The sequence below is a fragment of the Argentina silus genome (genome assembly GCF_951799395.1).
Source record: "Argentina silus genome assembly, chromosome: 19".
NCBI lineage: Eukaryota > Metazoa > Chordata > Actinopteri > Argentiniformes > Argentinidae > Argentina > Argentina silus.
The window spans coordinates 6,711,467-6,727,207 of record NC_139673.1 but is presented as its reverse complement, the minus strand read 5'-3'; the positions used below and the strand labels follow the sequence as shown (position 1 = coordinate 6,727,207).

The window sequence follows — 15,741 nt, the reverse complement described above, 5'->3', positions numbered from 1 at the left end:
GAAGTAAAACCTCCGCGGATTGGCTTTGGCCCTGGCGCGGCCATCTTGTGTGCCTTATCATTATTGACAATTTCTCCCATATTTCTTATTTAATACAACTTTCGATATGTTATTGGGTCACATAATTAGAAATGAAATGCATTGTTCGCAGAACCGGCTCAGAATGTCGTAATAGGTGGTAAAACTTCGATAAATTCTCAGCTGTCCAATCAGAGAGCAAATAACTGATATGCAAATTTAGTGTTATCATCGTCACGTCAGCAGCGGTAGAACCGCTGTGGTCGCCAGCAGCGGCACAACTGCGTATAACTTCGCTGTTATAATTCTTCCCAAATTATCGTTTTCAGTCAACAAATTCCGCTTCACTTCGGTAAGTAACGACACATTTTCCGGTCATTTGTTTAATGTCTTGCCTCCTCGTAGTGCTTTGAACTCCGGTAGCTGTCATTCTATATCATGACAGAGAGAGAGAGAGAGAGAGAGAGACTGTGACGCTCAGCTGGTCACTGGCTGGGAATCCCACTCCTAAATCAAGCAAGCAACTACAATATCTAGCTTTTAAATGATCAAATTGGCTCGCAACATACGGTACGTCATTCTAGAACCACGTTGAAGTTGCACAGAGTTCGAAATATAGCCCTTGTATTAGTAAAGTACTTGACGGCTTTCGCTATGGTGGTCCTGAACTGACAGCGACCTGCTAGTAGGTGGTGTCGGACGAGCCAGATCAGCATCGTCTCCCTCAATGTGAATGCGGAGGATAAGTGATAAGAGTCGGGTATCGCCCATCACGAAAAAGAAACTCGGTCCATCAGCAACTGGTTTGTACCCTGGTTAATCCCCTTTCATTGTTTTGAATTACTATCGACCCCCCTTCACCTCCTCTGTCCCTCCCCACTCAGTCGAAGCGTCACGACACCATTGAAGTCGAGAGGGGCTTGGAAAGACAAGTGTGGCGATGTGGGAACACGTGTGCGATTTGCGTCTATAGAACAAATGGCCAAAATTGGTTAGTTCTGACACCTTTCTTTTAGATACACTAAGTTTGCTTTTGAGCTTTTTTCCAGCCATCTGATGAGCAACTTGATATCGGAGGCCACAGTGGATTGTCAACAAGCCGTTCTACTAGGAGGAGCAACAAGGCCATCATTGCATTGTGGAGATTCGATGCTCAGAGACACGAGCTATTTATCTGCATCAGAGGATGCTGAGGTTAATGGCACTGGCTTACATCTATATTTGTGGGAAGCCATCAGCTATCAGTTGGGGGCTCATGCCAACATTTCATTGTTTAGAGACCCTTGATGTAATAACGTTTATAACTGCTTACGGTGAGTGCCTAACTCTACAATTCATGTTATGCAAATTGATTAGCCAGACTCTCCGTTACTTACTTCAATCATAGTTTATCTCTTCATCATAGGGCTTTAAAAAGTTGGCTAATATCATGTTCATCATTTATCATGTCAGATGCACGTGGCTCTATCATTAACTTTGAGCAAATTTAGATTTTGAAACCACTCTCCCGAGGTTAGGAACGCTTGATACTAGTTTGAGATCGGGCAGTGTCACATTGTTTCTTTCGCAATTTGTCTGGCGGTGTTATGATTGCACTGGTTCTCAAATTTTTGTTCAGGGTTCAGGGATAAGCCATCGCGAAGCTTTTAAATTGACGATGCCTGATATGTATTTGTGTGTAATACAGCAGTATAGTTGAAGCAAGTCTGTTTTGGAGATATGCCTCAATTGGCCTCAAGTGGCATATCAGACAAAATAAACAAAGAAACCAGCGACCAGAGGTAATTGTTAGAGGGAAGCATTGTGCAAAAACACGAATCAATTTATATTTCACAGAATGTGAAGGGACCTGTTGCTTCTTATATAGCCTCGCCTTTGCTAGATATCTTGGGGAGAGAGAGGGAACGACATCTTCGAATCGCAGATGCTTTTTTTTTCTCGAACAAAGCCTGTTGATTCAGCTGCAGTGTTTCTCGTTATTGGTATGCCTAACAATACTTTGAATGTAGGCCTATGTAGCATGTAACAGCTAAAACGTCAGGTATTTTTTCCAAATAAAACAAACTGTATTGAAACATTGCTACATCTTTGGACTTCTACTGTAATATTGCTTTGGACTTTGGACCTCTACTGTAATACTGCTTCTACTGCTTTTTCACACTTTTTTCCCACAGCAAATATGCCGGTAGCACACATGTTGTTCTCTACAGGTGTCTGGCCTGGTCTAAAGCAGTGACCGGAGCGAGGCTTAGAGTATCTGATGTGCAATGGCAGCAGACCAGAGGGCAAATGCTCTAGGTTTTTTGATTGTCTCTCTATCATCCTCACTATCATTCTCTCTGTCTTGTTCAGATGCTCTCTCCGTTGTTTGCAGCTGTTGTTTCTGTTTTGTTTTAGGGAGGCAGATGCATGTTTGGATATTGTCCATATGTCTGGAAGTCTCTTCAGAGGACATATCAGAATTATTAAAATCCCAACCCACACAAGATAGCCCAACATTTTCGAAGCAAATAAGGCTCAGCGCGGCTCTACAATTAGTTTAGAATGTTACCTCTAATTGAGATTTTCCTGTCTTATTTTGGAGAATTGGCTGTTCTGCTGATTGTCAGTTACCAAGAAACACTGCCATATGTCAGTAGTGGGAATTCTCTTATCTTGCCTGCCTGCCTGCCCTCAGCTGTAGGTCAGTGTTGCAAGAGAATACTCAAGGCTGCTAGTCACACAAGAGCGAAGCTCTAGCCAAGAGCTGGGACCAGATCAGTCCCCTGTTGTACAGCAATACTGAAAATATGTTCTGTCCATGCAGTTATAGATCCAGTACCCCTGTCATTTAACAAGCTGAAGACAATGAAATGCATAAATCAACATGCAAGTAATAAGGGTAGGGTTTGAGTCAAGCCTTGTATGGATTTTGTCTTCAAAGTAGGCTATGCCATAGGGCAACACTGCTTCTTTATAGGCCTTTTTGCACTGCAGTTTCTTAGCCCAGGACTATCTTGTCTATCCAGGGCTAAGACATTGCCCAGGGCTACCTTACCCTTGATTCACACACACACACATGTATTAACCCTAGGCTAAGCGCAGTGTGAAAAGGCCAAGGGCCAGTTTCACAGACGAGGCTTAAGCCTAGCCCTAGACTAAAAAGCATCCTCAGTGGCAATTTGCCATTGAATGTGTGAATTAGTCCAGGACCAAATGTTTTGATAAGTTAGCCTAAGTAAAACCTGTGCAGGACTAAGAAGACATTTTAAATGCTGCTGGTGTGTGTCAGGCTAAATCTCTGGTTATGCTGCGTAGAGAGCTGTGAGATTCAGATTTAGTTTCGCACCAGTAGCAAGACGCCTTGTCAAAGTGTGTGAGGTAAGTGTGAGAGAGAGAGAGAGAGAGAGAGAGAGAAAGTGTGTGTGTGTGTGTGTGTGTGTGTGTGTGTGTGTGTGTGTGTAGTGAGTCAGCATGTCGTGACTGACCCGGGTGTTCCGTCATCTCCTAAGGTCTGTGGCTAACGCAGCCTGCCTCCCTGGCTGTGTGAAATGGCATCAGCTGTCTGCGCCTCCCACACATGATGCAGTAGCAGGCAGCTTCACAGGGCTTGGTGGATCAGGGGCTTTGAAACAAGAAGAGGCACCTGGCTGATGTCTGGCAGTTGGTTCAGTTCAGATGCTTTACCACAGAAGTACCTGCTGCCAGAGATAATTGATGAAGCCAAATCCATAACAAATAATTACCTCAAATGATCATAGGGGGTAACTTCCATAGGACTTTTTGACTACAGAGCGTAGAAAATCGCAGTTTTGAAATATGTAGACACTGGTATGGTGCTGGAGATAATGAATATAAGGTTAAAAATGTGTGAAGTGTCCCTTTAAACATTACCTGTTTTTTTGGAAGCCTCTGTTCTACAGAGGTTTATGTTTATGCGGTTGAGAGAGAACACTGTTATATCTCACAGGTCACACTATATAATATTGAAGAACATTTTGAGAAGAGCTTCCACATCTTCACTGCGACCCTGTTGCTAGCTCATGCTCGTCCACACAATTCAGCAGGAACTTCGACATTCTCTCTATTGAGTCTGACTCCAGGCTTTCTCTTTGTTGTCTCTCTACAGGACCTGTCTGTGTAATGGACCTACTGTAGCTCAGCAGTCTGTGACGCTCCTCAGCACCAGCTAGGATCCGGCAGCAGTCTGAAGTGGGAGGACTCTGTCATGACAGATCCCATCATGGACTTCTTTGACGACCCCAACCTTTTTGTTGGAGAATTGGAGGGGCTAGCAGAGGAGGGCTTCACCCCGGGGCCCTCGCTGGTGGACGAGCTGGACCTCAGTGCCGGCTTTGAGCCCCTGCAGGTGGAGCCTCTAGGGCCAGGAAAGCACCCCGGTGTCATACCCCCCTCGCCCTCCCAACAGGGCATGTCCTATGGGCAGCAGATGGGCCACTTTGCTTCCATGAAGGCTCAGAACTCTATGGGGCAGCCCTTCTCCGGCGCTGAGGCCACAGGTGGAGGTGGTGGGATGATGTCCCAGCATGCCCAGTTCCATGGAGCTTCCATGAGCCAAGCACCCCAGTCCAACGGGCTGTTCTCCAGCGGCAGCAGCCCTATGTGGGGCAACCAGGACCAGAATGGGAATCTTTACCACCAACTGCCCCAACAACAACTTCATCAGCAACAACTCCACACCCAGCAACATCACCCGAGACAGCAACAAACACAGCAACATCACCACCCCTGTCAACAACAACCACAACAAATGCAACAGCTCCAGCAGCAACAGAGTCATCACCATCTCCTAAACCAGCGTCAACACCATCATCAACAAGTGAACCCTCAAGTGCTGCCTCAGCACCACAACTTCTTCCACCAGGGTACCCACCCTCAAAGCCAACAGCAAGTTCATCACAACCAGCTAACAATTGGGGGAACTCAGTTCCACTCCAGGGCTGTGCCTAACTCCGGGGCCCTGCCCAAATCCTACGTAGACACCTCCAATGCCTCACTGGCTGGAGCCCCTCCCCAGCAGAGTGGCTACCAGCTGGTCCAGGGAGCTCAGACCTTTCCTGGGTCAGGACCAGAAGACACTAGCATGTCCTTCTCCATGCAGTCCTCCACAATGGCCCATAGTCTTCCCTCCTGCTCTGTCAGCTCAGCTGCTGCCTACCCTCCCTCCCAGTACTCCTTCCCAGGGCAGCCCAACATGTCAAGCCTGAGCCAGCCTCTGTCCTCAGCCCCTGTGGCCATGACCACCACCACCACCGCCCCCCTTCCCTCCTCAGTGCCTGAGCTCTCGGGGACCGAATGTGCGTTCTCATCGTCTCCAGTGATGGGTCAGCAGCAGCAGCACCAGCCCCAGATCCAGATCCAGATCCCAGTCGGTCAGGCTGAGGAGTGTCCTTTCAGAGCCCTACGGTGCTCCAGGCAGGCCCAGGGGAGCTACGACTCGTCTGAGATGTTTGGCCAGGCCATGAGCTGCTACCCCAGTGCAGCCAGCCAGCTCCCTCAGGAACAGCGCCAGAGCTGTGGGTCTGCCGGGCCTCCGGCCACCACAAGTAATGGCTACCAGGCCCTGGAGGACAACCTGCTGCAGGTGGAGGCTCAGGGCGGGGGCTTTGAAGGCCTGGAGGCCCCTGACCTACTGGCCGACGAGCTGCTGCCCCAGCTAGAGGCTGCCCTCAGCCAGCAAGAGGACTCTAACTGTTCATGGAGCCAGGGGGAGGTAGAGGAGGACAGGAACTCCATGTCCATGGACTACGAAGTTCAGGTAAGCCTACAGAGCTATGACCATATTGTTTATTTTGTTGTTACGCTCATTATCTTCTGGGTTTGGGTTGGAGCCAATTCATAATTGGAGTTTAAATTTGAACTGGAAAAAGAAGATTAATTGAAATTGGAAAGACAGGAAATAAGATTGTATTTAATAAATCTCCAAGCACCTAAATCTAAAAGGGAATTGTGAAACTAATGTGTGTATTTTGAGTTCCCTCTCATTTATCTTTTTCACATGACCACAGGGGAAGATTGGACAGGCATGTCAACAAGTGTTTAAAGGAGCAGGGCATAAGTCTGTCGTAAATGTGCCACCTCTGGCCATCGCGGCCAAATTCTGTTTGAAGTTCCAAACAACAGCCTCCTCCTCCATAATAATAATAAAATTAACAACTGACTGCCATTGGCCTTCAGTGAAATCCTTTAAAGCCATTTATCAACCGATTCTAATCGGATTGCATGGAACTATGAATTCCATCTCCTCACTCTGATTCAAAACTCTGCCTTCATGGTTCTATTCAATTGAATTGAATAATTGAATTTATATAGGAAAGGAGGCAGTAAGGATGTTGAACAGTTGAAAATGAACTGGGGAAATTGATACAGTAGTTAGAAATTAATTTGTGCCTTCTGAATTAATAGAGGAAGCTCTTGCTTGGAGAGAGCACTGACATGCTTATCTGTATACGGCCGGTCCAACACCAGCTACCCATGTGATATTTACCTAGCCTTGAAAGAGCATGAATATGTTTGGTGGAAACCTACAATCATTGGTGGAGATAGGTAGACTGGTGGAGAGGCTGAGCCTCCTTTATATGATAATGATCCCCATCAGGGGAGGCTGGTAGAGGCAGTAACCTGAGGACGCGCTCATTCCATTCCATGCATGGAATGGAATGAGGAATGCTATCAAACACGTGTGCCTGACACTGTTCCTCATTCCATTCAATGCATTACAATGAGCCCGTCCTCCGATTTCTACCTCCACCAGCCTCCACTGATCCCTGTCCTCCCAGTGCTCAGACAGCAGGTAGAGCCTGATTTAGATTGGCAGCAGTGTCTTCAGGACTTACTGTAAGCATACTTAGGGCTATATCAAGATGTGGGTCAGGGCAGGCTAGAGGCATTTGCGCGCTGCTTTGTGTGTGTGTGTGTGTGTGTGTGTGTGTGTTTGTGCCCTGTGTGTGTGTGTGTGCGTGCGCGCTCGTGCCCTGTGTGTGTATGTGCTCGTGTCGTGTGTGTGTGCTTGTGCCCTGTGTGTGTGTGTGTGTGTGTGTGTGTGTGTAAGAACGGGAGGGAAGAGAGCTTGAGCGAAAGTGCATTAGTGGACTGACAAGCTTGAGGCAGTTCCTTAAGCAGAGCTTGCCACTAGTAGAGCGCCATCCACAGACCTCAATTACCCCTCAGTGACGCAGGAGCCTCACCACTGCCTTAGCCTAGCCTTAGCCTAGCCTTAGCTTAGCCTCAACGTAGCCTTATAGTAGCCTTAGCCTAGCCTCAGTGAAGCCTTAGCGTGGCCTCAGCATAGCCTTAGCGTAGCCTTAGCGTGGCCTCAGCGTAGTCTGTCTGTCTGTGTGCCATGGCCCAGTGCTGCTGACACAGGAAGCTCAGCACTATCTCTGCATACTACAACTGACAACAACCAATAACAGGGCCCAGAAATCGATCAGTGTTGTGCCCCATCTACGGTCTGATGTGGCACGGTTAGGCGTGATTGTGGTCCTGAAAAAGTTTACTCCCTAGACACTTTTTTTTTTTTTTTTAGATCTATAAGGATTAGATGGGTATAAGCAAAATGGTGTAAATTCCCCCTAGCCTAGTATCACAGTGCAAGGGTAGGGTAGAGCTAATACCAATTTGTCTAAACCTATCCAATCCTTTCAGATCTACACAAGTGTCAAGGGAGTAGGGCTTGGGGATGTTTCTGGACTGGGCCTCTCTCACTCTCTCTCTTTTTGCTAACTCTTTCTCGCTCTCTCTCTCTCTCTCTAGCTTGAGGTGCACAGACAGAAGTGGTTAGACTCATTCAGTGGGCTCATTTGTCCATCCACAGAAATGGTACAGTACATTGTGCACCAGCCAACAACCAGCCTATTTTGACATGCGTTCTCCAAGGTGTTTGTTTGAATGGGGCCACATAGTTCCAAACGGAGTGTTGTGCCATTGTACTAGGGGGGTTATATGTTATGTTCATGTTAGTATTGGCATTTCAGACCCCGAAAACAGCAACTTATGTGCACCACACACTGTCCTACTGTACGTCTTCAGACTTGTTGATGGCTAAATTTAGCGAGTGTTTCACAAAGCTGACTTTTGTGAACAGAAAATGTTAGCGAATGTTAGCTAATGTTCGCTCGGCTAACAATCAGCCTTGTTGAACTCACGTCAGGCTTGTGTCAACATCCACCCTTGTGTTGATGCTTATGGGCAGACTGCACTATTCATGTGCGCTGGTGTGTGAAGAGCCAACAGATAGTATGTTTGCTGAACAGGCAGGGCATCGGTGGACGGTGCCCAGTCCCTCGCCCCCTGCAGTGCACGGAGCTAATTAGGATTTCCGTCCTTAACAATGGTGGGATAGGTTCTGTCCAACAGGTTCTGTTTTTGAGGCCCAAGAGCAATGTAACTTTTTGGTGGTCTTCCTATCAAGCGGCAAGTAGGCCTACATGTTAATGGTACTGTTTTCTACCACTAGACCCAGTTAGATCACATGGATGGGTATTGCTCATCACTAGCCAGGTAACTTAGTGAGGGAAAACTCCTGGCCCTTATCATCACTAAAGATTGACCTTATTCCACCCCACACAGAATGATGATGTGTGTCTGTGTGTGGTGAATTACGATAGCCATTTTCTTCCGGACTTTAGCCAGCCGTACTCATCACGAGACAGTGCTTGGCTGTGACATGACCCGGTACTGTTCACACTTCTAGACACACTTCCCAACAGAGGGGCTTTGTTCTGAGCATTGTGAGGTCAGGGCATTCTGACACAGGGAGGAAGGAACTCTGTGTGAAAGGCTCTTGGTTAGATTGGTGAAACCAAATCATTTGGATTAGACACAGACTTGAGTGCTGTCCTCAGTCGGCCAACGTGACAATGATTATCTAGGGGTGTCGATGGGCGGCCTCTCTCACAGCGAGTCCCTTTGGATAAAAGCAGAGAGAATGGCATATGGTGTGTCAGGCTCTCCTCAGTTGGAGACACAGTGCTACTCAGGGTATTGCCAAAATTGAATGAAAATACGATTTCTCAACATTGGTTCAGTAAAATAAATGTAATTAGCTTGTGTACATTCATGTCATTTTTAAAAATGTGTAAATAAAATAATAAATAATAAAAAAAATAATAAAAAAAATAAATAAATAAAAATAATGACAATTGTATTATTGTAAATGCAGTAAACGACAGTAAAGGTAGGCGAGCCACTTAGCAAGGTTTTCTCTGGGTGGGCCTGTAGTCCTAGAGCTCAGTGACCTTTTATTCATCACTGGGAAAAGAACACCTGTGTTAATTTTTCCTCATATTTTCGTTTCTTTTATGAGCGATACAATTTCGATTGCACCTGAGCTTAAAAGCCTACGCAATTGCTTCCCATATTCACTTTCTCAGCACTTTTTGGATGATCACATTAAAATGTTTTTTTTTTCTGGATTGCCGTTAAGAATCATCTCCTACAGCTAGTTACCGCATGATGATGAGGTGGCCTGAGGCAGCCGGTCAGACCAGGCACTGATGGTTGAATAGCTCATGCTGTGGTGCAGGTGCCTGCTTTCTGTGGTTTAGGTTTAGCCTGTGACAAACCTCCCCCCCTCCAGACCCCCCCCACCGCCCCACCCCACCCCCCCGCCCGCCCGCCAATCCTCCCATCCTCCCCTCTGGGGCGTGTAGAGAGGGGACCATGTGTGTGAAGCCGAGGGTGTCTGTGGGCCCCACTGAATTGCTGTCTTTGTTGCTTCCTGACCTTCCTCAGCGAGGTTTATATAACTCTCAGCCAGGCAGCACACACAGCCAGCCCTGAAACCTGACACCATGTCACACTCCGGAGGGGGAGGGGCCCCCTGCCGCTGGGAAACCTGCTCTCTGTGTGGCTGCGTGATGATTGGCTGTCTGTCTCACTCTCTCTCTCTCTCTCTCTCTCTCTCTTTTTCTTTTTCTCTCTCTCTCTCTCTCTCTGTGTGTTTGTGTATGTGTCACTCGAGTGCTCTCCCAGGCATCTGGCCTCATCTGCCTGTCAGTTATGTAGGCGCGCCAGAAGGGGGCGGGGTAAAGTAGGGGTCAGGGGTGAATAGGAAGTGAGCTTGGTATAAAGCGGGCGGTCTTGGCTGTGGGCGGAAGGGGAGGGCTGCCCGGGGGGGATAGGAAAAGGGGGGGGGGGGGGGGAGCTAGAAGAGGGAGGGGTGAGTTGTACTTGGATTTAGACTGTGAGGAGCATGTGGGAACCCTGCCAGGCCCAAACTGCACAGTAGGTCTGAATAAAAAGCATTCTCTTTTATTGTGCTTTTTTTTTTTCTCTCTCTCTCTCTCTCTCTCTCTCTCCGTTCACAGGGATTAAATAGCTTTGACTTTTTTGGCCGGGGGTTTGGGAGCGTGCGGTCGCAGGCCCCGTTCACTGGTAACGTGGGGTTTTGTGTGACTGGAATGTGAGGGCTTTTCGGCTCTGTGACACAACGTGACCTCCTTGAGCTCCAGTCAGGTTAACCTTTCGCTGACGGGAGTGAACTCAACTGCCAGTCCGTTAAAGGCTACCCTGTCTCTGGGGAGGGGAAGGAGAGAGACAAGAGAAAGACTTAATAATACTCTCTCAAATGACTCTTAATGAGGAGGACTCCTACTCTCTTAGAATTAAAACTAGCACATACAACGGGGAAAGGGAGAGTAATGTGAATGACATTGTGCTGTTTATGGGTCATACAGCGAGGGCTGTTCTTTATTTGCTTTGACTTTATAAGGACACTTGTTGATTTGTGTTTAGTTTATTGGGCTCGTCCGTAGGTGGCAGTTGGTGCGTGAGCTGCTGTTTTGTCATTGAGTCGCTGAGCAAACAGGTTTCTCAGGTAGCTGGTGGAAGTTGCTGGGTTCTGTCGGTTTCCATGGATGCCGGGATGTGAGTCAAGGGGTTGTTTACAGACAGAAAGTCTTTATTTCACAACATTGGAATACAGGAAAATGGAACAGTTTGTGTCAGGGATAAAGTTCAGCTCTTAAACTACAACACCTGCAGTACCATCCCTAACCATAAACAGTATTGTGACGCTTTTACCCACCATTGGACAGACCAGCATTAAGTTAATGTTTCAACATTTAAGAGAACCAACCACCATTTTGTACTCTTCTAGAATGTTCTGTTTGGATAAAACGGGGGGGATCGGTTTAAACAGTTGCTGAAATACTACAACTGCAGGCCTACATTTGACAGGGGTTCAAGGTTTTGAATGACTCACGGCCTTTGGCCCTTTTATATAAATTTGGCCCTTATATAAATAAATCCGATGGATGTGCCTCAGACTCCCTGTGGAATTGGAATCACATGGTGGGTTTCTGTACTCTGCGCTGTACCACACAAAGCTGCCCTTATGTTGCCCTCACCTCCAAACATCATGTCAACACGCTGGTGTGAAATGCTGAGTGGCGTGCCGGATTCATCGGAGCACAGAGACTCTTTTAACATTCCTGATCCAGCGGGGCAGGTTTCTCCTCCACACGCAGCTGAACGTGGCGTCTGTCCTCCGTTGACCCTGTCATTTAGGTCTCACCGCCATAGTTGCAAGAGCAGTCCACAGACGCACCATTTAGGTCTTTCTGGTAGACGCGTGTCTCTGACTCCAGATTTAGCCTCTCGCCTCAAGTCGCAGCTAGGAGAAGTCACTCTGAACCCCCCCTGACTTTTTAACTATGAGAGCTTTAAAGTCCCTCCACCAGCTTCTCATTGAATCGATGAAGCGTGGTGGTGTGTGCTGTGAATTGTTTGCCATCTTCTTCTCCAGTGATAGTTGTTTCATAATTCCTCTTGTGTCTAGGCCTAGCCTAGTGTACGTCTATAGGATGGAGGAAATGTTTTGCCCCTTTCCATCTCGTGTCCCTCGTGTTAGTGAAAAGCATGCCTGTGTGTCTGATGGTTTCCCCCCTCCCCTCTGCCTGCCAGAGCCATTCCACAGGCACCTGTCTCTCTCTCTGGAGGAAGTGGAAATTAGAGCAGAAAACCCTGACTTCATCAACCCCCTCAGGCTCCCAGCCTGCTCTGCACTCTGTGTGTGTGTGTGTGTGTGTGTGTGTGTGTGTGTGTGTGTGTGTGTGTGTGTGTGTGTGTGTGTGTGTGTGTGTGTGTGTGTACAGGGACTTGTGTGTGTATGGTTGTCTTGGTTGATTTGGTGTGTGTGTGTATGTGTGTGTACAGGGACTTGTGTGTGTATGGTTGTCTTGGTTGATTTGGTGTGTGTGTGTATGTGTGTGTACAGGGACTTGTGTGTGTATGGTTGTCTTGGTTGATTTGGTGTGTGTGTGTGTGTGTGAGTGAGTGAGAAGTGGGAGATTGTCTGTGCTCGTTTTGTGTGTGTGTTTGAGTCCGCCCGCCCACCAGTGCTGCTCTCTCTCTTCACCGCTTCAATAATGAAGGAGCCGTAAAGGTCTGGCGCTGAGCCCCCATGCTGCTTCCCCTTCCCCACCACCACCACCCCCTCTCTCTCCCTTGTGGTAGATGCTGAAGCCCCCCTGGGGACCTCCACCCTGGCTCTGCTCTGCATGGCTGCTTTCCTGTAACGGATGGCGTCATCTGTGTTGCGTGTTGTGTACCGTTCAGCTCCACTGCTGGCCTTGTCTCAGTTGAGACATGCTATCTCTGCACCTGATTCAGCACTGTGTATCATCCAGATAGGGCCTGCTGGCACTGCTGCGAGCCGGGCCGGAATGAGCCTGTCGGTCAGGCTGAGAAATGATGGGGTCGTGCCACACTCTTACAGTCATCCAGCTCTGTTAGATGGATGGACTGTTCCTCTTCTCTGTTGCTCTCTCGCTCTCTTTCTCTCTCACGCACGCACGCACACGCACACACACACGCACAGACACTTCACCCTCCCAGCATCTAAAATGCCCTCTTAAATCTGCCTGATCGACTGGCCTGTCTCTGAGTAGGCTCTTAAAGATGAGATGGCAGGGCGGTGGCCTGAAGGGAGACACTCTCTTGCTGGAATCCCCTCGCAACTGACATGACTTGTAGGCTGGTAAGCATTGGGTCAGACGGTCTAATTAGGTTAATAAGTGCAAAACTGTTAGGGCATCTTTGTAGAATTCAAAAGCCCACTCACTTCGATGCCTACAGGGTTACAGGGAGTCCGAAGCCAGCCGAAGCCAGCATTTCCAGCCCCCCCCTCATTCACACCGGAATGTATTGCTCACGTCGGCATGCAGCTCTTTGTATTTCCCTTTCAGCCATCCCACAACCCAAGACCCAATCCCCAACTCTGACCCCTATGACTATCTAACACCTTACCAAGTCCTTGGATATGTAGGCCGATTTGTATGTTGTTATATGTATTGTGTAGTGTTTGCAAAATAGTGATGTTGCCAGTATTTTTCCCATGATTAGCCCATGTGTTTGTTCCCCCCCCCACCCCATCCTCCCGTCAGATTGTTGGCCTCTGTAGTCCTATAGAACCCCAAACTACCCGGACCCTCCCCAGTCGCCGTGCATTAATATAAGCCACTATCCCCAGCCCCCTCTCCGAAATGGAGATCGCCAGCGATGCCTCCCATAATTAAATGAAGAAGTAAATTAACTGAATTACTAATGGCAAGCTAATATGCCCCTGTTATTAAACCTTCTTCTCTGGGAGCTATTTGAGGGTGAGTTAGGGGTCCGATGGACAGGCTCTTCGGCCATGGCCAGGCTTCGCTAATGATATCCTGACGTGAATTGCTAATGGTTGCATTTGCAAGGAAATAACATACCGAGCTGTGTGGTGTGGTCTGGCCCTCAGAGTCTGATGGGTGATTACTATAAATATCTCCAACAGAGAGGCGCACACACACACACACACACACACACACACACACACACCCCTCCCTACACACAGCGAGCTGTTGAGGTGTGTTGGAGATCTCCTGTGTATCCAAGAAGGTTTTAGCACCTAGGCTTTATCCAGTCTCCAGTGTAACTGCATTTCTTATTAAAGCAGTAATACTCAAGAGGATGTGTGTCATTGCCATCGTTGGCAAGGCCTGATACGGTCACTAGGTAAGCGGCAAAAATTGCAATATCACACACCCCCTCATGTATTGCAGCATTTACGAAATGTATCCACGTGCTAATAAGGGTTCGGTTTAGAGCCACAGAATGTCACATTAATATCTTTGTTGTGTCATAGAAAGTAAGCTTCATTCTGTTACCATGGAGATCGATGGAACCATTAGCCTACTTTGTAATATCAAAGTGATTTGGTACATTTTCTAATAACATTTCAATGTTCCAGCTTGTGCTGTTATTGTCAATACGAGTGAAAAGCGTAGAATCCAACAGCAGTCACATAATTTAACCAGTAGCCTGGCTGACGCACAGATTTCCACATACTGTCACACACACCATCACAATAACATAAGATCTGTATAAATAAATAAATAAAAACACGCTGACAGGGGGTGTGGCCACACCAACCCCTTCCTACGTGCCTGGTGATATTCAGAATTGAGGATTAGGAGTAAATTAAATTAGGATTACGAGTAGGCTAGATTTAAAGAAAGGATGGGCAGTCTCATCCTCCTCTCTAATCTTCACTTGGTCTGCAGCAGATGAGGTTGTGGGACTTGGTATCCGTTTTCCCTGCAATATGTTGGTCCTCCAATATCTCAAATCTCTCCATGTCCAGCCACTCAGCCAGGCCGCCAGCACTACTGCAGTGGAAACAATTGCTCCCAATGTTCTACTCTTTTCTCTGAAGGATGCACTTGTGTGCATTCCCCCACATTAAATTAAAAGCAAAGAATTGGTGAAATCACGGGCTTGAGGGGGTTTCCCCCACATATTACCAGTCAAGCCAGCAGCCAGACCACCCTGCATCCCTCTGCTGGCTTGTCTGGGAAGCTAAGCAGGGTATATGTCAGTCGATGCTTGGATGGGGGACCAAAACAGGTTGCTGGAAGTGGTGTTGGAGGACTAGTAGGTGGTACTCCTCCCTCTGGTCTAAGAGTCCCAAATGCCCCAGGGCAGTGAATGGGGCATTGCCTTGCAGAGGATGCCGTCCTTCAGATGAGACGTTCCGACTCCCGAATCGCAAGAGTAGGCGTGTTAAAGCTGGTGTCCTGGCTAAATTCCCAATCGGGCCATCATACTATCTTGGCCACACTGATGTAATCGTGAATTGGGGTTATCAGGACACACTACCAGACTCCTCAATCCCCACTCAGCTCTGCCCGAAGGCCACACACTGACGCTCTGTGCCAGGTCAAAGTGGAGTTTGAGCAAGGGCCAGCCGCAATACTTAGCATCTGCCCCAATCAGGCACCTTTGGTACCCATGCAGAGGATCATTAATGCCTGATGCTCTATTTAATGGGTTTAGGAAGCATCACTTTGCATCATGTCCGCTTCCATTCATCAACCACCCGTCTCTCTCTCTCTCTCTCCCTTCGCACTCCAGCGTGGCTTTAAATTGGCCTAGAGCCTCGCACCTAATTAGTGTGGCCTAATCTTTCCTTCCCCTGGCCTGACGGCAACGTAATCTATATTCCATTAACCAGGGCATAAGTTCTGGCTCGGGTATGGCCCGGAAGGTGAGTGGTTGTGCTGTTACTGTTATCATCACTCTGGAGAACTCCAAGGCCAGTCTGTTCTTAGTGCAGAGATGCGACACACTTAAACATTCTTTTAAGGTAGAGACCCAAAGGTTGGCTTTTAAGTACATTTTGGTACGAAAAAAGGCAGAAAATTGAGAAAGTTGATACAAAGGCTGAAAGTGAGAGGAGCACTG

At 47.7% G+C, this 15,741-nt stretch overlaps 1 protein-coding gene across 1 annotated transcript in view; it reads left to right on the top strand.

Moving 5' to 3' along the window:
• Positions 1 to 318: 318 nt before the first annotated feature.
• The window catches only part of chd9 (chromodomain helicase DNA binding protein 9), a 65,937-nt gene continuing 50,514 nt past the window's right edge, over positions 319 to 15,741 (top strand). Inside the window, exons 1-2 of the mRNA XM_083691303.1 lie at positions 319 to 370; positions 4,127 to 5,776. Coding sequence (XP_083547429.1) covers positions 4,226 to 5,776 — 1,551 coding nt within the window. The 5' untranslated portion in view covers positions 319 to 370; positions 4,127 to 4,225. The remainder of the gene's footprint in view (positions 371 to 4,126; positions 5,777 to 15,741) is intronic.